The sequence below is a fragment of the Cardiocondyla obscurior genome, linkage group LG24 (genome assembly GCF_019399895.1).
Source record: "Cardiocondyla obscurior isolate alpha-2009 linkage group LG24, Cobs3.1, whole genome shotgun sequence".
Taxonomy (NCBI): Eukaryota; Metazoa; Arthropoda; class Insecta; order Hymenoptera; family Formicidae; genus Cardiocondyla; species Cardiocondyla obscurior.
In genome coordinates this window covers 3,326,468-3,348,661 of record NC_091887.1, presented here as the reverse complement: position 1 = coordinate 3,348,661, position 22,194 = coordinate 3,326,468, and the positions used below count along the sequence as shown (strand labels likewise).

General features: G+C 40.3%; 2 protein-coding genes across 4 annotated transcripts in view; one reads left to right on the top strand and one right to left on the bottom strand.

The window, feature by feature from the left end:
- The window catches only part of Rab3gap1 (RAB3 GTPase activating protein subunit 1), a 25,347-nt gene extending 3,153 nt beyond the window's left edge, over nt 1-22,194 (bottom strand). Inside the window, exons 1-8 of one of the 3 annotated variants that reach the window (XM_070671867.1) lie at nt 21,731-22,194; nt 21,233-21,515; nt 21,017-21,153; nt 20,700-20,913; nt 20,165-20,573; nt 19,707-19,918; nt 187-244; nt 4-94 (exon numbers count right to left, since the gene is read on the bottom strand). In XM_070671867.1, the coding sequence (XP_070527968.1) occupies nt 4-94; nt 187-244; nt 19,707-19,918; nt 20,165-20,573; nt 20,700-20,913; nt 21,017-21,153; nt 21,233-21,515; nt 21,731-21,926 (1,600 nt within the window). In that variant the 5' untranslated portion in view covers nt 21,927-22,194. The remainder of the gene's footprint in view (nt 1-3; nt 95-186; nt 245-19,706; nt 19,919-20,164; nt 20,574-20,699; nt 20,914-21,016; nt 21,154-21,232; nt 21,516-21,730) is intronic. The other 2 variants (XM_070671865.1, XM_070671864.1) reach the window with 2 other exon arrangements.
- On the top strand, nt 1,978-19,703 carry Haf (leucine-rich repeat and fibronectin type-III domain-containing protein hattifattener). Its single transcript, XM_070671868.1, has 7 exons — nt 1,978-2,300; nt 15,344-16,218; nt 16,386-16,701; nt 16,985-17,565; nt 17,664-18,096; nt 18,375-18,551; nt 18,641-19,703. Exons 1-7 carry the CDS (start codon nt 2,297-2,299, stop codon nt 18,922-18,924), a joined length of 2,670 nt encoding a protein of 889 aa, XP_070527969.1. The 5' UTR covers nt 1,978-2,296; the 3' UTR covers nt 18,925-19,703.

The following is a 22,194-nucleotide window of genomic DNA, read 5'->3' as shown; positions in this document are numbered from 1 at the left end:
TACCTGTTTCCTCCACGTCGTCGAGTTCCGTGCTCTGAGACCTGTGCGTGTTCTCTTCCCTAGCTTTTTTTCTTGTAATACAGCAGTTCATCATCTGCGCCCACAAAACGTAAGAACAAAGCCGATGAAATCCAAAGGAAATAAATTACGTAAACGTTACATAAAATATTTGACAATTTGCGTCACCTGTAACTTTTGATGCAGCAAGCATGTGCGAACGGAATCCGGAAAGCCGGGCCCGACTCTGAAACGAGATACGAAGACTGATTGTACGTCGTGAAATAACGAAATTGCTTTCGGAGAGAGTCTTTCATTTCATTGTCTTTCATTTTGGAGACTATCGCGCGGTCCCACGCGTCTGTATTTTTCCTGCAACGTAAACTTTCTAAACGCTATCGACACGAGGACTGTAATTATCAGCTCGACGTACACGAAAGTGTTTTACATGTAAATTCACCGATTGAGAGCGCATCTACAAATACGGAACAAAAGATTTCTAGCATGGTCGCGTGACGACGAGACATTGAACGTTGAAGTCAAACGGGGAGGTTTATGGTGCCGGTCGCCGATTTAGTAATCACTTGCCTCCCGCAAGTATAATTTCAACATTTTAACATGCACAGGTATAACGGTATTTCGTGTATTCTAGGTATTTCTGCATTCGACGAGTCGTGCCGCACATTTACATTTTTCATTGCCAGCGATAAACCATCTAGCCGTTTCATACCACTTCCATCTATCAAATCGATTTATTAGTCATTAAAATTGATAATCTCCACACGGATAATAATCTTATTAACAAAGTAAAAACTTGTTATAACGCGGCAGCTTTAATTCGTATCTCTACATCTCTTTAGTATAGCAATTATTTGATTTTACATTACTTTTATGTTAAATTAATTTTACTTTTATAATCATGCGCGGAAAAATTGTCGATCGCTATTGAGAAAAAAAAAAAAAAATTAAAATGTCTAGCGTAAGAGCGACAAAAAATAACGATCGACACAATTTTACAAAATAGTTATAAATTTTCCTATTTCTCTCGACAGATCCTACCTACTCATAAAAGGAAGGTAGTTTACTACGGGATACCCTGCATATACTGCATATTTTTTTAAGTAAATATTTAGAGAGTTAGATTACTAGTTTATCTTTCGACAGAAAATTAAATGACGACGCGGTAAGGTAACGACGCATGCATGCGAAGCGAAAACACAATTGCATCGGCCATTGGAATATACGCAAGGTGCTTACAAAATCTTGTCGCGTATACTGACTTGACGATACGATAGCCAAGACGAAGCAACAGGTGAGCGACAAGAGAAGAGTCCCCCTTCGTTTTATCACTTAAAAGAAAATACGGCGAGCTGCATTTACACGCTTGGTTAGATTTAAACAATTTTACACTTGTGCGTCGCAATGATTAAAATTCCCAAGCGAGCTTCTTGCTTTAAAAAAAAAAAAATGTTTTTTTAAAATTTTGCGAGTATGGTCCTTGAAAAGGCTAAAACTTATTGTCAGTCAATTAACAAAAGAACTCGGTTGAAACAAATATTTTTTTTACCGTTTCTACATAAAACTTTTCAATAAAAAAAAATGAATTTCTTTTCTATATATAACGAGAAAAATTATGATTTAATGGAATATATTCTTCAACACCGGCATGCAGAATGATCGGATCGAAGGATACCTAGTGCTGGACCTAAACACGGCAGGACCGCCGTCAAGGGTCAACTCCGCCTTCGACGGGATTTTTTTTCGCCGGAGGCGAACCTCGTCAAGGCGCTTATATTCTATCCGGCCTACAGAGAAGCCTGTACCATACTTTATAAAGACCGGGCCGCCCTACCACCGGCTGGCCGGCCTGTGGTGCCGCCGGTGCTGGCACGAGACAGGATTTCTACGGGGGCCGAGGACGGACGCGGCCGTACCGCTTGGTTCTCGCAGTCGACTTTAAGACCGCGATGCGACGGTCGAGCTAACGGTCAAGAGAAGCCGGAGCAGCTGCTTTTCCACGTCTACGTCCGCGCCCGCCGCAAGTCGCAAGTCGCAAGTCGCAAGGCCCGCTTATTCGAGGTACTTCCGTTCTTGCCCTCCTGCCCTTCGCGTGACGGATATGATTGGTTCGTAACACAATTTTTCGACTGGATTCTGTGCATTCCGGTTACGCCTGCGACCCTCGAAAGGATCGCTCGCTCGTGCGCGGCAGTCAAGTGAATTCCCATCGAGGTGCGACCGAACTTCCTCCTCGACACCATGGCCCAGACTGCCCGCTCGTAAAGAAGAACATACAACTATGAGTGAGTAGAAGGTTAATTTTTCTACCGATAAGAACGTGGCCGATCAACGGCCATATCGAAATTTAATAGCTTTATATCCAGTTTTCTATAAAAAGAAAAATATAAAACCGGAATTGTTTTTACAACGCTCCTCGGTAACACGCTCAGACCCGTTTTCTATTTGACATTTTTAATTATATTAGTATCTAAACGTTATTTCAGGATATGGAAGTTGAACTGCACAGTTGAAAAATTAAAGCTACGTATTTATACTATACCGAAATTTTTTGGCTCGTTAATAATCGTGTAACGGTATTATTAGTTGATTCACAGTACCAGGAGAATTATTTCTCGTTGGATTATCACGAAGCACCGAGCCAAATAAAACTGTATCGGAGAAACGGGACTATTACTCTGAAAACACAGTTTTCCAAAAGAGATTTACCGATTTAAATTTACATAAACACATTTGCATTATTTAAATTGAGCTAAACAAGTACGGATGCATTAAAATCAACTGGTGCCTTGATCGTCTCTTCTCTTGTATTTATTTAATTAAATTTAGCAAGTGTTCCTCTTTTTCTTTTTAATTTTATTGCACGAGAAGAACGCAAAATCTTTTCCCTAAAAAATATAATAAAATTAATAGTATGTAAGATTTAATCTCTTGCACGCACCTCCTCTCGGCTGTAGGAAAGTTTGTTCGTCCAGCTTACAAGCACCAATGTTATACTATTCTTCATGAAACTATAACCGCATCGCGTGGCGGCAGACTCAGCGAAGGGTTAATGCACCTACGCGCGTATCTTACGGCTATCGTCTTCAACGTACACCGTCCGACCTTGAACCGCACCATAGACACACACAACATACACGCTGGGCTTCTCCCATATCCAGACAGGATACCGAACAGTTCGCTCTACGGTTAAAAAGTTTCGCGTCTGCATTCGTACAATTATTATTATCGAAAATTGGTTGAGATTAAGTTAATTAACGGAAATGATATCATTGCAGATAAAAGAGGGGAAAAAATGATATACATATATCTAGAAGCATAATATTTCTTATCAATTTCATTATCAAGATAATGAACCATTTTCGGAAGAAATTATTAAAATAATTTACAAGGACTACAACACTGAAAATAAGGTCTCTATAAATTATAATGCAACTCCCGTTTCTAAATTCTCTTGGATACTTTTCGCTGATGGTTAAAAGTTCGTATCGTCTCATTGAAAAATGAAGGAGAATATCAATGGCAATTCTCAGAGATATCAAATTTACATTGTGACGAACAGGGAAGTCGACTGCCGGAATTTACAGGCAGTCTGGAATATTATAGTTTTTGCGAAGCGATGCAAAAAGAAGATCCCGTGCATGGAATTTCTTAACCCTGATATAGGTTTATCAAGAAACATTATTAAGATACTTTGCATAAAACAAATGAAGAGATCTCGGACTGAAAGAGACGAGAGAATCTTCGTGTTTCGTTTTCGCTCGATCGGTTGACTAAGTGATCGGGAACGATATCGCGAACCTGCGTCTTCAAGCTCAACGTCAAAGGGAGAATAAAAAGTGTGAAATTTATGCGCGCGATAAAGAAACCCGGATAAAATGAGCGAAAACGAGAAGTAAGATAAAGCGCCGGAAACAGAGAAAATGGAAAATTATTTCTTACGAGTTTCATATTCTCTAGGTGGTGTTGCTAAATTATCAAGCGTTCTACGCGAGTAGAATAACATTACGTAAATGTTGCACAAGTGGATCGGGAAATATTTTTATGTAATAACAAGTTGAAATTTGCACGGTGATGCACGTCAGTCTCTCCGATAACGCTGTTGAGAAAATTAGTTGGGTGGCTTAACAAATCCACACCCAACACCGTGCGTCTTGATTATTTTCCGAGACCGGGAACAATCTCGTATAAGTAGTTGATATATTTAACAAATATAAAAAATCACAAAACTTGACAGCATATTTAAGAAAGTTATTGAACTAAAAAAAGCCTTAGTATCAGCATCTAAGCGCATTCTCTTCCGCGAAACGTTCGAGGAAGGTACACCGTGAGTTATTTACGGAAATTACTTTTAGCGAGAAACGTTTATTGAAATGTCTCGACACTTTCACATGCTAAACAGCCGAACGGTTGAGTTTTCGTGAAAGCTCACCAATGGTTCAATGCACTGAAAAACTTTTCGGCTCGCATGCGAGCGCGAGCAACGTTAACCGTCGTCACGGTCGGACTGACGAGAAAAATCAGGGCGTATGGTAATAGCGTTCGGTCTGGCAACCATTACGGAGAAATTGCCAAGATTTACTCGCGAACCGGCCGACAAGCATGGCGATGGTGGTCCGTTTGTCCGCGAGCCATGACCATCGGACCATGATCCTCCTGCCTCGACTTTTGCATCATTCCTCTTCCATTACTTACACTTACGCTTCCTATACCCGCCACTATCGAAGGGCTCGTTTAAAGTATTATGACATATTCACTTGATTATAATAGAAGACTTGTAGACAAAGTATATAATTACGAGTCATGAATCATTAAAAGTAAAATTATTATAGCGATAACAGGTGACAATTCGTTTTGTTATTCTTTAACGAACCGTGCCGTTCCTCTGCGCCAATTGCAATTAACGAGAATCATTGTTCATGTCTACCAATTAAACATTTAAACATAACGCTTTCTTTGTATTGTAATATTTTAATTTTTTGTTACTTAGAAAAAAAAAAAAGAATTTTTAATTTCGGTAAAGTTTCGTAAAAATTAATTTGAAAAAAAGGGGCCACCGACATAGGCAACAAAATACCGAGGAAAATCGTCAGTGAATCGCGTAGATTATCATCACCGAGATTGTTCCAAACCCTCGTAGAAGAAGAGTCTAACCCGACGCGACCTAACCCACATCCCAGAGGCCGAGGGAAACCGAGTTAACGCCGTAGCTCTCATTTCCGGAACCGCTTCTCGACTTCCGTCGCGGGCACCGGCAAAGTACCTGCCACCCAATATAACTATTCCGGTCACGAATCGATCGAACGAACGAACGTTCACCGAACGATCGTAATTTCTTCTGATTAAGTATATACTCTCAAAAGTCGAATCTTTGGCGAATAAATTCCATCTCCAACAATACTAAATAGATATTTATTTCAACAACTTGACTTTAAATAAAATTTAAATATTAAGTATACAATAATGAAAAATTATATTTGTCAAGTCATTAAAAGAGATTTTAAGAAACCAAAAGTACTGAAATTAAAACTATGTTCGGTGATTTATATGCGAATATGCGACACCACCCGCTTCGGAGATTTTAATGCCCGGTTGAGGCGACAAACTCGACGCGACACGTCGCGTTACGCGCTCTGGTTTCGCAGTTCTGCGCAAACGAATAACGATTGTTCGATGCCACAGCGGCAAAGTTTAAAGTCGGAACAATTAACGATATGACGCTAATTCGTGTTTCCTCGTTGTTGTGTCGGCCGAGATACTCTGTGCGACAATTCTCACGGCCCGCGATATAAAGCGACATGAAGCATCGCGTAACCCAGTGCAATTCGACAAACGAATTCTTTTCCACAAAGCTGCGAAATATGTATTTATCTTTCGCGGTAGATTTGCAAGCTATCATTGTTAGTTTAAAGAAATTGGGAGTTGCGCATTATCCGCGTATCGCCATTCCTAAATGTAACGCACTTTCTTTCGGAACAAGTGTTTCTTAAATCGTGTAGAATTTCTCAACTTAAATATTCAAATAGTTTTGTGAAGTCAAGTTTGCTAGAAAAAAAAAAAAAAACGATTACAAATGGAGATAAGAAACTAGTCTAGAATTAACGCAATGGTTCCATATAAGAATCGGGCATTGTTGTCGCAAAATTGCCGAAAGATGGTGAAATGTTGAAATCCTTGAGAAACATTCTGGGCAACGTTTCAGAGAAAGGAGGAAAGAGGACAAAACCCCACCGATGGATCCCTATTCATATGTCACTGTTCTTGATGTCGAAGTCGCGTATGTGCCTCCGCGTTTCGGTATTATGAAATTAGACAGGGCTTGAAAAACACAACGAGCCTAGTAAACGTCATTCTGTCGTATTATATGTATGTACACAGATATAAATTAAGTTACGAAACCTGTTACATATCTATAAACATTATAGGTTTTTTTTTTTTATGCGGAAAGATAAAATAATTACGCATCGTCATTATCGCAGTCTAATCAGTCGATCGAAGGTCGAGACGAGTCGCCAAACAAAATATTCCGGATTTCATGAAGCGCAAAGACGGCGAGAAAGCCGGTCTCTTCTCGCCTATCAACGATCGCAAGGAAAAACGCGCGACGAAAAGGGAGCATAAGGATTGCGGCAGGCCGGGACATTCTCAAGTGAAAAGCGAGCGTCGATCGTGCGCGGCCGGCCGTAACGCGACGATCATCAGAGAACGATGATCGATGGATCAAACGGATATGTCTTGCCGAGCAGAACGAACCGGGCAACCTAACGCGTTCTCTCCGCTGACGTCGTTTGCTCGAATTTTGCATAATGCGTGCCCATTTTTTCCTCAGTAATGGAGCTTGATTCATCGCGATTGTCGTTTTAGATCTCGAGTACAAATTGTTGAAACAGCCCACTTAAACTAATCCTGACCGCAGAAATATCAACTATATTTTCAGTTTATTACACAAGACCCAATTAATAATTTATAACGCAGTACATTGATAACTGATTGCCAAGAAAGAAATTATTTTACTTGTCGAAAAAGAATCTAAACATCGAAAGTAGCAAAAGACAATGTATCTCTATGAAACTTTCTCTAATTCAGTATTTTTTAATCCTTATTTATTTGTGGCTTTCCTTTGAGCTCCATTAATCTTGGAAAAAAAATTTATCTGTCCAGGTGTAAATTTCTTAATATACTACTTTCTGTATGTAGTCCAAAAACATAAACCAGCCTGCTGGCATTAGCTACAGCCCAGCTTTGAGAACCATTAGATCGATCCGGAGTCGTTTCTTCGTCAGTATTTTCGCTTTTTGCGTCAACAATAGCCGGTGGAAAGAAAAAAAAAAAAGATCGCGACGCTTTGCCTTCTTCCGAGCCGGAGGCTGTGAAATGTTAATTGTCGCGGTCGACAGCGATCAGCCGCGATTTCGAGAGCCGCTTGCTCTTTTTACGAGACATTCGGAGGAGAGACAGCCGCGGCGACTCGTATTGCCGTAAATGAGATGTGTCAGCAATAGCGAATTCGTTGCTAATTCGCTGAACGCGAAGAGAACGCGCACCGAATCAACGACGACGAATTCAAGATCGCGTCTAAATTCGCGCGGCTCATAATCTTCGGCGAGCGATTCGCCCCACGCCTAGAATACCGTGGATTTACGGAAGCAAAACTGAAACGCAGATAATTTCTTCATTGACCGCCGACCAAAGTGATGTGCCCGTAAAAATTAAGAGCTTTCGCCACGATAAGATGAAGGAAGGCACTATTCATTGTGGAGCATCGCCTCAGCTATCAAACCGACTCGAGAGTTTTACGAGAATCATGCCGAAAGTAGATAGTAAAATCACCAGTCGAGACTCTTTGTAGAATTTATAACACCGCATTCCTTGCGAAAAAGATCAATTTAACGCGTGTCGGGAATTAATGAGAAACGAAGAAATTTTAGTTGTTGCATTTTGCATTCCGATTACGTTATATGTATACATATATGTGTGTGTGTGTGTGCGCGCAGATAAGTAACATCTTGGGCCTAATATAAATTTTGCATTTAACAGCGAAGAGGTTGTCGTCAAGCGACCGATTAATCTCGACGCGGGGTGCCATTGATAAGGAATGGCACGCGTTACAGTCGCGGATTCACTCGAGGAAGCTCCTCGTTGTTCGCCGGTCCGTTGGCCGCGTATATGCGTGTTCTGCGAGATGGAGCAGGTAACAGTACTTAGATAGTCGGTTGGCATACTGTGCCGACTGGCAACGCGGACCGTTACAGGCATATGGAAAGTTCGGCGGGTCGTAAGCAGCCGCAGTAAAATGCAGAAACTACGTAAAAATTCTGCGAGGAAACGCGAAGGATTCCGCGAGGATAAGCTCCCCTTTCGAAACTGGATCCAATGCCGCGCGTCGCAACCAAGATAAATTGCGCCCGAAGTCTCGTGTCAGTTAACGTTTGTGTAACGTTAATGTTTTAAAAATTCATTTTTATTCTCATCGAATACTATTTGTGAAAGCTCTCGGCTAGTTTCAAGTTAAGATATCTGTCTATTAAATATGGATAGACGGTGGCTAGATGAATCAGATACAGAGATAGATCTGCTTAAGTGTTTTGTTGAGAACAACTCACTTAGAACCCCTCAAGTGGACGTCTAGTCTTGCAGATAGAAGCAACAAGCGGAATAACGTAGCGACTTGTTCCGAGTCTTGTACAGGTTTGTAAAACGATGAAAACTCACTAAGGTAGACAACACTAAAAGGCGCGAAATACCATTAACAGGACTCCGTACAACCAAAGTCAAGCTTCGCGTAGAATCAAAATCAACGAAAGATATATCGTTTGCAATATCAAATAATCGTAAATAAAATTTCTCTTTAGATCTAAGACAATTGTACATATACGAATTCATATTTAAGTTTATACACGTACGCAATTATAATTTTATAATACATTATTGATTAGATATTCTCTTTTAAAAAACATAGTTTATTAATTTCCACTTTGTTCAAAGATTAATTTAGATTGATAGATTCCTTAAGTCTTTTTTTCTTTTTTTTTTAATTATATACAAGATAAATTGACTAGATTTCAATAAAATTTAATTAATTCTCTAAAAACGTCGGATATCATATTTACCGTACGAAAAGTTAGTTTTTAACTATCCCCTCATTGCGGAATGATTTAAACGCGTAAGAATGATATCATCTTATACGCATGTATTTTCAAAAAAAAAAAAAAAAAAAAAAAGCACGCAAACGCTTTCTGCTTTCGCGAGATAAGACAAACGATGCGAGAGAAACGGCACCGATGTATTTACAGACGATTGCAGTAATCTAAATTAGAGCAGATGTAAAGTAGGCGCACTTTCTCCGTATTTGCTTAATTTGATGCGATTCCGCGATAACGTCGCGAGTAGTTAGACGAAGTGCGGCTCTTAAAATTGATTTCGCTAATACGCACTTTCTTACTCTTCTTACTCCCCGCGCGCAACAACTATGAGCTAAGGCTCATAAAAATCTCAGATCGAAAACAATTAAACAATTTTCTGTAAAATTTGCTAAAATTGACCGTTCTAAATGGACATAAACAATTCCCATGTTGGAATCGTAAAATAGTTAAACATTATTAACGCAGATATAGGCCAGATATAATTCAACGATTAATTTTTGCAAAAGAGGACGCGGAGATTGTGGATCGCAATTGTTCACCATTTCGAATGTTGGAAGAGATATGCATCGCATTTTAGAGAAAGTGTTATGTGCATTGTCCGACGGGGAAAAATGCGACGTATTAATCGTGGGAACTTATCGTTGATAAGACGTGGGGCTAAACATTGACACGGGTGTTCACCGGCCTGTGATCACTATAATATAATGTAATTTTCTAATCTACAACTCGCATAAATTTCAGCTAATATCCGTTGCGGAAAGGTAGAGGGAAAGGGGAAGGAGTTAAGAAGGCTCAGAAGCGAATAGAAAGAGGGAGAGGGAGAGGGAGAGGGAGAGGGAGAGGGATGAGGGAGAGCGGCAGAAACAGAAAGCCGAAAGAGAACGAAAGTGAAAGGATCGAATTCCACGGCAGGGTACGGGTGCATACGGCCGTTGCACGTGCTCCTTGCACGCGGTTGCAAGTGCCACGTGCGAGTCGCCGGAAATGCCAGTTTACGGGAAACCATACACCGATCCAGAATCGCTGGTAACGCGACTAGGCCGCGGAAAAAACGTAGAAAGTGCATTAGCGATATAGGTCGCGGGAAAATCTATAGAGCGTCGATCGAATAATTTCTTTATCATTATAACCGATCGGTTACGAGTACGATAAAAATTATTAATAAAAATTATATCAAAATAAGTAATGGTTAAAATTTTTTAATTATAATAATGATTACCTAATAAGGTAGATTTAACTATTTAATTTTGGACAAACTGGCATCGTAATCAAGAACGTCACTTTGGGGTCAATTTGTGTACGTCGGATGTACTAAGTTTCGCGTTTTATCGCGCACGGTGATTTCTCTGCGTGATCAATCGTATTCTTTGGTGAAAGGTTATTCAATCGGGTCGGTTTCGAGGGATGTCGTAATTCCGCACGATCGGCCGACAGGTTTTCCAGGGACAACCACGAGAATTCTTTCACTCGATGAGTAATCATGCTGTCATGCGAAGAGGAAGCGTCACAATTTAGATAGATCTGCTCCGTAAAAGCCCATTATCGTCAAATTAATCATTTTGCTTCGAAAGAGTATTATCGAACGCAGCGTACTGTCGCAAGACACCCGACGATGCATTCTTCCCGGTATTCTTTAAGACAAAAAAATACACGTACATGTACACGTACACGTATATGTAGGTATATTTTGCTGAAAAATATTTTAGTAAGTCGCATTCAACTGGACACAGTTAAGTTTTTTTGCACAATTCTTAAATCGTTATCACACAATAATTTTATACGGTGTTTGAAGCTTAAAATTAATACATAAGCCGTTTGATGGGCGCCTTCAGATGATTGACAAACTGATGATTTAGCAAGTCAAGGTCCCCGACGAGGTAGAGATGCCGGTAATCTCGCGTAGTCATAGTCTGATAATCTTCCACACGCAATCGCGATCAGTAATTCACTCGAGCTAACTCCAGAACGATAATGTCATTGTACTCTGTGTATATTTTTAGAATGCAATTGTACATACGAGGCAAAAAGAAAAAAAAATTGCCATCTCTAACGAGTCGATTGATTTTATTGTCATCTATTTTATTAATTCATAAAATAAAATGATGTAGAAACTTATGAATTTAATCGCATATTCGGTCAATAACTTTCGCCGCGAATGAAAAACTTGAATTCCATCATCGAGGAAAAGTTTTTCAGAAAATTAATATGCGATTAGGGTCTCGAATTGCCATTTGATTAAATTGATAAATAGGTACCAAATGACTAATTTATCCTTACGTGTACGTACAATCGCGTCCCTGATGTGCGAGATTGCCGGCATCGAGAAGAGAAAGATGATCGTTCGGTCATACTCTGATAACGTTGACGCATCAATCGCCAATCGCTGGAGCGATGGAAGTACTAATTGCGCTCGTTACAAGTTAATTATTTTGGCGATTTAACCGGGTAATTAAATTTAACGATACTCTTAAGACTTGTCCCTCTCAGTGATAAAAAGCGCGGTACACACAGAGTGCATATCGTCAAAATTTCTACAAAATTAAGGATATGCATATAATAAGGATGTTCTTTACTCATGTCGGTTGATTCAACTTTTTCTTTCTGAATTATGAAATTAGATCAGGTCGGAAGCTCGTAGGAGATCGCTTTTCAATGTTCATCTCTATATGTTATAAATACGGAATAATCTCGTCAGGCGGATCGTTCGTGACGATGAATAATAATCGATAATGAGCTACGCGCGCTGTAATTAACAATATAACACGCCACGCTAACTAGCAACTTGTTCCCATTAGCAAGTGTTCCGGCGCGGTAATGATGGCCAGTTTTAATTAATTCATTACTCGCACCCGCGCAGTTCTCGTTTCCTTTTTTCCTTTTTCTTCTAATCTAAAGAGACCTGAATCATCCACTGTGCTCTGAAAATTCTTCCCTATCGCAAGATCGTTCCGGACATCAAATGTTACAAGCGCAATTAGAGCCAGAATTTTCCAACTTTAATTGCAATCCTGTTTATGATACAAAAAAAATCTATTGTTAATTTATTATTTGACGTTATTGTTAGTAAAAGAAACGAGATTATATCGAGTCAATCGAATATGTAATTTCTCTTCCGCTTTAAAACTTGGGTAACTGTTACGCAAGATCCCTATCCTTCATATAATTGAAAACGTCAGGAATAAATTAATTAACTATTTAATTTGTATGCTGCATTCCGGCACATAATGACCTGCTTTCGTCAAGTCGCTGCTTACTTTTGTATAAATTAATTCTCTCGGAATTCCAACTCCGAAGCATTCTTTGGCTTATAGCTCGCGCAAGAGTATAACGATGTTTTACTTTAGGCTACTCGTACAGGTCGGGGTTTCTCATAATATTTTCCCAGGCCGCGCGCAGACTTTTTTTCCCGCCCGAGGAAGGAAAAAGGTGCTCAAACGGCGCGATATCCGCGTTTATCGGAAAAGAGCACGTTTATGTATTTGCGCGGAAATAATCAGATCGTGAGTGAAAGGTTCGCAATGTTCCTTTCGTCGACCTCGAGTACTGAAATCGGGAATGTGCATTACAGCTGCACGCTTGCGATCTAGGTGACTCTACGCGAATTCTTTTTCATCCGGAAGTCCAACCTCCGCGATGAGCGAGAATAATGCGAAAGGTGAGCCGTTTTCTCAGATTTTTGCCGGCCTGGTCGGTTAATTGTTGCATGCGAGAACTACAATCGGAAGTCGATCTCGGGAAACAGCGAAGAATATCTATTCTCTAATTACTCGCAAATTTAAACGACTCGTGCAATTAAAACTAGGCTAAATAGTTCCGGGAACTTGAAAAGATTGATAGACACTCTCGACACGTGGTGTACTTATAGCTTGAGGAAAAAAAAAAAAATCTGCGACGCGACAATAGTTAACATCTTTTAGAGGAAGCTACTTTTGCAAGCGTTTTATTCATGTGGGAACATATCGCTGAGGATATTTTATTCTATTCATTACATTCGCCTCGCCCTTCATAAATATTGCACTGCCTTTTGCAATGTTATTAACCTTGACACGCGCGCACACCCCCCCAAGGCTTTCTTGAAAGAGATTTTTAAGCTGTCCCTGCAGCCGTTTCAGGTGGAAAACGCAGCCTATTTCACTCCTACGTGTCCGCGGCTACAGATGGATTACTGCAATCACGCGCAGAGTTCGCGGGAATTCCTGGGCGTGTTAATGCCGGCAACGTGAGACCGGGAAAAACTTGAAGGTCCAGCCGCGACGCTACCGAGTGTTGAAACGGAAATGCAGCGTAACATGTAATAGTCCAACAGTCGTTACCGTGCGTGCACGCATAATACGTGCTTGGTGCATCGACCTAAGAGCAGCGCACGCACAACGCGAAGAGAAAAATCAATCTTCGGCCGACAGGAAAAGTCAACGTTCGCGTATCTTGAAATCAAAAAAAAAAAAAAAAAAAAAAAATTGCACCCTGGAAACCATAAATAAATCTGACATTTCCGTTTCCTTTATTTTTTTTTTTTTTTTTTTAACTACCTTGCGGAATAGAAAACTCGAAGAGTTTGTGCTGTATTAAAAAAAAAAAAATTAATAATAAAAAATACTACATAATATACTTAAAAGTTACATAGCTATGAGGTGCCTCGGAAGGCCATTAGGTCACTCGTGGCGACACGCATTTGCGAAACACGATAACCGTGGAAAATCGCGTCGGAGTAAGAAAAGCCGGCGTGACCAGCGCGCTTGAGAATACCTCGTTGAACGAAGCCCGAGCCCCATAGACCGAACCCGTTACAAGTCAACGGCCGCCGCGCCGGCTGGAGCGTTACGCGTGATACGTGTCCTCGGCCCGATCTCGCTATCGATAGCCACGCACCTTACGGTGCACGAATTCCTGCGGGTTTCGATCATGACGGCTATTCCAGCTGACGTTACCTGTCTCGAATCAAATTTACCGTTTATCGAGACCAAGATTCACCTGTTAAAGTTGCCGGTCGTCTAAATCGAGAATTCAAGAAAACTAGATACCAAACGTTTCAATTTCTTTAACGACAATACCCCAGACAGCGTCTTTCGTTTGCTTGACCTTTGTGAACCTGTCTCCTGCCGCGAGAAATAATCTATTGGTTACTATTACGTGGTTATTACACCAAGCTGTCATTAAGAAATTCAACTGCTCGATTTCTCTCGTGAAAGTCCAATTACGTGGAACATTTTCAATCAAACTCTAATGTAACAGGGATAACACAATTGATCTCGATTTACGCAATATGCCGTTTAACTTTGAATTCTGCAATTTTCATAACGTAAGCTATTTTTTACCTTGCAAGCATATCGCGCACATATGTACGTGCACATAAATTTTATTACTTGAATATATAAATTTTTAAATTATTAAATATATCCTAAATGTAAAAAACAATTATCGATTATAATAGAAAATAATACAATTTTTTTTGCTTTGTAATTATCGTTTAGCACGCATGTGGTAGATTAACTGTTGCCGTAATGAGTTTCGTCGCTCGTATATGGGGAGAAAATGGATCGTTCTCTCGTCGTTATCGTAACGAACGTCCATGTACGGCATAACAAATCCGTCTACAATACCTTTGGGGAAATTCAACTGTTCTATCCAATCTGGCAATCGTATAGTTTAGGAAACAACGTTACGAGATGTGTTTACAGGAGAAAATGAGAGAATTTTCACCCGCGCACGGTTAATAGAACGTTAAGCGGAAAAAAGAAAAACCCGGAATCACATGCTCCGTTTCGTCGATATCCGCGAGAGAAAAGAGAATTATGTCGCGGCATAATGCACGACGTCGTCGAGAGGTCTGCCCCCAGGGCTCTGTGAAGGGAGGCGCGAGAGACATTATAATGAAAAGCGACGTAATTACGAGAATGCACAAGCCGACGCGTTGCGACACGTTTCGAAATCACGCGTGTACTCGCGTGTGCCCAAAAGAATTGGCGCTTTCTCTAAGATAATTCTACATCCACGCTACGTTACAATGACTACCACGCTACTTAAAGATTGCGATTCACACGACAGCGACAATATAATATCTTACGTAAAATATTTCGTCGATATATTATTTTCCATAAAACTCATCATATTTATGAAAACTTTGTAGACCTATTTATTATCGTCGTTTTAGCATCTTCTAACTAATTTTGTGTTCCGATTTTCAGATGCAATTCCAAAAGAGCTGTTGCTGCTGCTCGCGGGCGCGTTCGTCGTCGCGGCAACGACATCCGCCTGTCCATGGTCGCAACACGCGATGGATCTCGAGAGCTCGTGCATCTGCGATTACAATTTAGCTGGCGAGCTCTCGGTGCAGTGCGACATCGTTGACTACGACCAGCTGCTAACGGCGATGCGACGTTACGCTACCAAAACGCCGGTTGATCTCTTCTACGTCAATAACAGCACGATCGGCGTTTTAAGAAACAGTTCGTTCACCACCCTCAAGATCAACAATATACAACTATCGAGTTGCCGTATCAGAAACATCGAGCCGGAGGCTTTCAAGGGCCAAGAGAATCACTTGAAGAGTTTGAATCTTAAAGATAACGAGCTCACGGAAATTCCTGGCGTCAACCTGAAGATCCTGAGGAACCTCACCGTGCTCGATCTCTCAATGAACAAAATCACCAAAGTCAGCGACAACGCCTTCGCCGGCACGAAACTGATCACGCTGAAACTCTCGGACAACGAGGTCACTCTCGCTCCAGGATCGTTTCGCGGCCTCGAGAGAACTCTGAAGAATCTCAATCTCAAAGGAACGCGGCAGAAAAAAGTACCGGAAGCACTAAGGGGACTGAGGACTTTGGCCTTCCTCGATCTCTCGCAGAACAGCATACGCGAACTCCCCGGAACGTCCGGCACCAAAGCTTTCGAGGGCCTCGATTCCCTCACGGGATTAAACCTCGAAAGAAACCTGATCCAAAATATCGGTTCGGATGCGTTTTACGGCATCAGAAACACCTTGAGCTCTCTTAGTCTACTGAACAATCTCATCCCGGATTTTCCTACGGCGGCTATCAACAGCATTACCGATCTTCGAGTTAGTATCTAATCAAACAAATTTTACTTATTTTTTGCGTAATTTTTTAACTTAATTTTTTATGGAATGTCTTTTAATTAGAAACGTTCACGCGTTTCTTCTTGATCGATGTTCGCCTGACTATTTTTTTTTTTTTTTTAATTTCCTATAACTTAATTTTTCTCCAGGTGTTAGATATCGGATTTAATCTGATCACCGAATTGCCGGTGAACGCCTTTCAAGGAAACCCGTCGATCACGCTGCTAGCAATCGACGGTAATCCGTTGTCCACGGTACCGGAAGAAGCGCTCGCCCAACTAAACGGTACTCTGCGCGGTCTGAGTCTGGGCGGACGGTTCCTCGTCTGTGATTGCCGGTTACGATGGATCGTCGAATGGATTAAGACGCGGGACCTACAGGTCACCAGCCGCGAACGCAAGCCGCAGTTCTGCGGCAGTCCGCAACGACTGCAGGACAGGAGTTTTTACACCATCGATCCTGACGGTAAATCCTACGTGCCTCGACAGATTTCCTCAAGCGTAGAAAATAATTTTTTTTTTTTTTTTTACAAGTGGAAGAAGAGAAAAAATTTATTTGTATTTGAACAAAATAATGATTTTTTTTTCAACTTAAAATTAATTTATATGAAAATATAATTATTCTTTAAATTAATTCGTTAAAAAATATTACTGTGTTTTATTTGAAAAAAAATTAATCGCTTAAAGTAATCTGTTTTAGGTATCTACTTATGTCTAATGTTGAAATATTATTTATAATATTATTGTAGACATGAACTGCGAGCGACCGTCAGAGATTATTGGAATCGGAACGGTGGAAAGCGTGGACACCAGAGAACCAACGGAGACGGCAGTTGGAGATGTCGGAACTCACCTTCCGACTGTACGACCAACGACTTCTACGACGGAACTAATCACCACCACGACCCTGTCTACGAGCACGATGACAGTGTCGTCGACGACCGAACAAAGAAGAACCGCACCATCGTTTCCATCTTCGACCTACGTTCCGACAACCCGCCCGACTGTCGCGCGAACCGGAAACGTCGTGGTAGTGAGGACTACTCCGTCGCCACCAAAACAATCGCTGGAGCATATGCAGCAGCATCAACCAAGGCCGCCGTTGGTCCTGGGATCGCCGTTGTACAAATCGAAATCGAACGAGAAAGATATTATCGTAAAGGATGTGCTCAGACAAGACAACGCGGTTATCATATACTGGGACACGGAGGCGACTAATATCCTAGGCTTCAGGGTGATCTACCGACTGTTCGGAGATAATAGTTTCAAGCAGGCGCCGCCGCTCGAGGCTAGCGAACGAGAATTCAAGATTAAAAACGTGCCTTCTCAGGTAAAAAAAAAAAAAAAGATTTTTTTACAAAATAATTTCTAAAAAAAAACTTTTTAATAAATTTTTCTTATCAATTGATTAATCTCGACTATTTACAGGAATGCATCGTGGTTTGCGTGGTCTCACTGGAGGAGACCAACATCACACCGGCAAATGTGCCGTATAACCAGTGCCGTGAGGTCAGAACGGAGAATTCACCTACCTCGAACATGGACAAGATCACGATCGCCGCGAGCGCAGCAATTTGCGCCACAATCGTCGTTGCGGTGATCATCTTCGTGGTTGCGAATCGACGTCGCGCACGTAAACTGCACACCCTGCACAGCATCGACCAAACGAAGATGGGCGGTCCGATCGCGGGGTTACCGGTCAACTGTTGCTCGAACGTAGGTCCGACACCCAGTCCCGGCGGACCTCTGTCGTCGATGGCCACTCTGAGCGCCTACAATGCTCAAAAGGAGTGGGACCAAGTGTCGGCCTACAGCAACAGAAGTATACCACGACCGAGGATTTTTTCTATCGATCGACAAGGTGGATTAATGGCTCCTTATCGTTTATAAAAATTTATCATCCATAAAATTTACATTTTTTTTTTTATATTTCAAGTAATTTTATTTATACAAAAAAAATTCTTAATAAAGCATTTTAATCGTAAAAGAAAAGAACTTTAAAAAGATTTTAATTTTTACTTTTATCGTCTTTGAGAAATATGTAAGAATAATGGATGGACAAATATTTATAAGCAATAATCTTCGACCAGTGTCTTGTAAACCAAGAGCAAGATAAATTAATTGCGAGATCGATTTCAGGATCGATTACTAGGGCGTCCTGCATCGACGACGTGCGTTCTCAAACCGGACACTATAGCAGCAAAGTGTCCGCCCGATCAATCGCCGACGGCCAATCTCAACATAGTTTTTCCAACAACTCTACGCGGTACTTTGCCAATACCGCGTTAGGTTCCAATCTTGTCAGCACGAGACCAGGTTAGTTTGTCTACGTTTTCATTCACTATAATTTTTAATAGCCTAGCCTTCTAAATTATAATATTTAACGCATTAATATTTCATTTCAGAATTACGGCAATCGCGCCAGTCACTAGCGGCCGCTTCGGACCGAATGTCGCGGTCAAATTTCAATAACAATCACCTGCCACCACACTCATCAGCCCGCCGACAGCGACCGCGATCGCGTAATCGTAATTTGGAGTCGAATCCACCGCGACCTGGCAGCCGGTATAGTTTAGCCGACTCTACACATACTCTCAATAACTACGACGAGAACAACTGGACCGATCACGATATGGATATTTACATGGCTCGCAATCCTACCACGAGGAGCGGTCTCGTACCGCTCTAAATATCCGTGGTCACCATGGTCTCGTCATTTATCTTGCTCAAGCGTGTTCAGTAGAGTTCAGTCTCAATCTCAGTGGATTGTTCTCGCTCATGCTACGCGCTTTTAAATCTAGACAATCTTGACAGACGCTCTGATGGAAAAGAGCCAAGTCTCAAACGTGTCAAACGTCCTATTCCTAAAACATACTTGAGAAAACTTTCTGTCAAATATAAAAAAATTGATTGAATTTATTAACATAATTTTGATGCAAAAATATTTCTCTAATATTTGACACGTTCGAAACTTACTCAATTTCAATCATGACATCAGTACGATGCGACAGGTATTACTATGTAATGCTTGCGCAACCAATTACAAATGCGAGTGTTAGATTGAGAAGCGGCTTTAGCATGTGTAGCTCTAAGAAACTTTATGTAAGAATATTAATTACCAAATCGTTGAAGCGAATGAACCGAATGTTCTTTCAAACGGTTCAAGCGCACGCACTTCCGTACGTTTATTTTTAATGATATTTCGCACGACGGACTTTACGATTATATTATCTTATGAGTGTAATCAAATTGTCTGTCTTTAAAGAAATGTTATCGTGACCAAGTAAATTACTGACATATTGCGAGAAATTATTGATGCCGCTCCCAATCGTTTAGAATAAGAATCGAAATTTTTCTTTATTAACCCTGCTCTATTTTATAACACGTGTTTTCACGCGTGCACGTGCATCAATGACGAGAACAACTTGTCGTCTAACGTATGACAAATAAAGAGATTAGTTTACTACTCACCCTGGTATCAAGATACTCTTCTCCCAACGGAATCTGATTTCCTGCACAAACTCGTGCCAGAGTTGAGCCAAAGCAGTAGCTCCACCAAGATTGTGTGTACAGTGCGCCGCGACAATCGATAGACGCCACACCAAACTGTCCGTCGTGCAAGTTTTTACGCCCTTCCACTGATCATCTTCTACGGCCGTAATGATATCGTTGTAAGGAAATTTCTACAACGATTTTTAAATTATTATTATTAATTGCATTTACGTACATATTTCAAGAAATTATTTTTCACAAATCACCAATTTTTATTATATTTTATTATAAAATTTAACTTAAATATATACTCCTTTTATAACAAATTAACTTCGCGCGTTATTTATTCCTTCTTCTTTTACGTTAAAAAAAAACTGTTTTACATTTAATCATTTTTTATTAGATTTAATATAATTAATAAAAACTATTTCTCATACCGAGTTTTCATCTGCATCTGGAAAAAGGAAATAAAGTATGGGTAGCAAGATCTCCTCTGAAATTGGGCCTTCGACGCTCTTATTCTTCTTCACGCTCGATTTACCCACAACAGACGAAATTGTGGGTATTCTCGACTCGGTAAGCACATTGAAAGCCGAGCTTAGCATATGCTCGTCATCATGAATGTAAGACGCGCTTTCACCCAATAGTTCCACCATAGTCTTCTGATTATTGCACAGATGTAAAAAGTCTGTCATGTATTCCCCGAGTAAACAAGCTGGTAAAGCTACCATTTTTACTTGCACCGACCATTCAGGAGCGAGTTGAGGCTCAAGATCTGAATATCCTTCGCTATCTACTACCACATTATCTGTCATTTGTGGCCATGTGACAAACAAGTGAAGTTCCCTAAAAGTTTTTTTTTTTTTAATAATGGTAATCATACATAAAACATGTTTTTCCAACTCTCATGCTTTTCATTATACATATACAAGGTGTCTGGTTGGTATATATAATTTATCTAAATCTAAATACCCGACTGGATCAAAAGTTGCTCCAAAGGGAAGTTTACCCAATTCTGCCACGCCTAATGTTTCTCCCTGCATAAAATCAAAATCTGGAGGTTCCTGCGTCCACGTGCTATTAGTCCAGTCTTTTAATAGATAAGAAAACCTGGCAGACACCATTACAGAGTCAAGTTTTACTCCACAGCCCTCCCCAATTTTCTGTTTGAAAAGAGCAAGTAAACCTGCAAATAATACCTATTTATTAATTATTTCTTTTTATAAAGATTTTAACCAACGCCAAATTTTATTTAAAAACAAGATAATTAAAATAAAAATGATACATACCAGTGAGATATCGACAATGTGGTGGAACTTTTTTTAAATGTACCATGTCAAGACTCACAGAAGTTCCTTTCCCAGGACAGCATCCAAGATACATTTTTTGCCATGATTCTTGTACCTGCACCAATGCTGGTATATAACTAAAATGTTTGAAAAAAATGTAACAAAAATTCTAACCTAAAAAATGTAATTAGATTGCACTACAAATTGGTTACTTACCAATTTGCATTGTTAGTTGCAATAGTTAGTGAACTGAGTATAATCTTAATTCGAGTTTCATCTGTTAAATTTGTTTTTCGAGCTGGTATTAATGCAAGGAATTCTCTGATTCCATAATAACGAGCTATTTCCATGCAATTATCATTAAGCTTTGCAAAATCATTAGATATATCCATAGCATCTTTTTGACATTGTATCCACTCCTCTTCACTTTCCTCTTTTGTTGTATCCTCATCCTCATCCTTTTTCTCTAGTTTATAGTGTTTCAACACAAATTCTACATCTAAAATATATATATAATTATTAATAAAATAGTCAAGCATATACAAATACAACATATGGCTCTTTAAGATTCATGATTTTGTATAGCAAGCATTAATATATCAAATATATCTTATCAAGAATATATATATCCCATAAAATTATTACTTAAAGTGTATAGGCTTTTGACGTCTAAATCAAATATTTCAAGATATATTTGACGAGCCAGATACAAACCTGCGAAGTTGAGCTTCTCCGAGGCTTCGTGCCACTGACAGTCGACGAAATCCCTCGGATTGAGAGGACTCGCGACTTTCGTCTGCGGCAACTTCCATTCGTGGATGATCTCCTCGAGCCGCGCGATGAACACTTCCCATTCGGAAACAGTGGTGAAATCATGATGATAAAAGTCCTCGATTTCGACGTGATGCATCGTTGACTCTTAACTCGAGATGGAAATATCTACATTTGACAATCCGCAGACCTTACTTTCTTTCTCATACATAGATGTCCCCCGTTGTTGGAGCACAATTCTTTTCTCTTCTTCTTTATAAAGAATAAATTCCAGTTTTGTGTCAAAATGCCGCAGGATTGACCCTTCAATTTTCTCTTCGTCAAACGGACTTTTGCGAGCATCGCATGACTTGGTTCACTCGGTACGTGCATCGAACGTTTCCTTCTATTAGCACGTTAGCTGATCG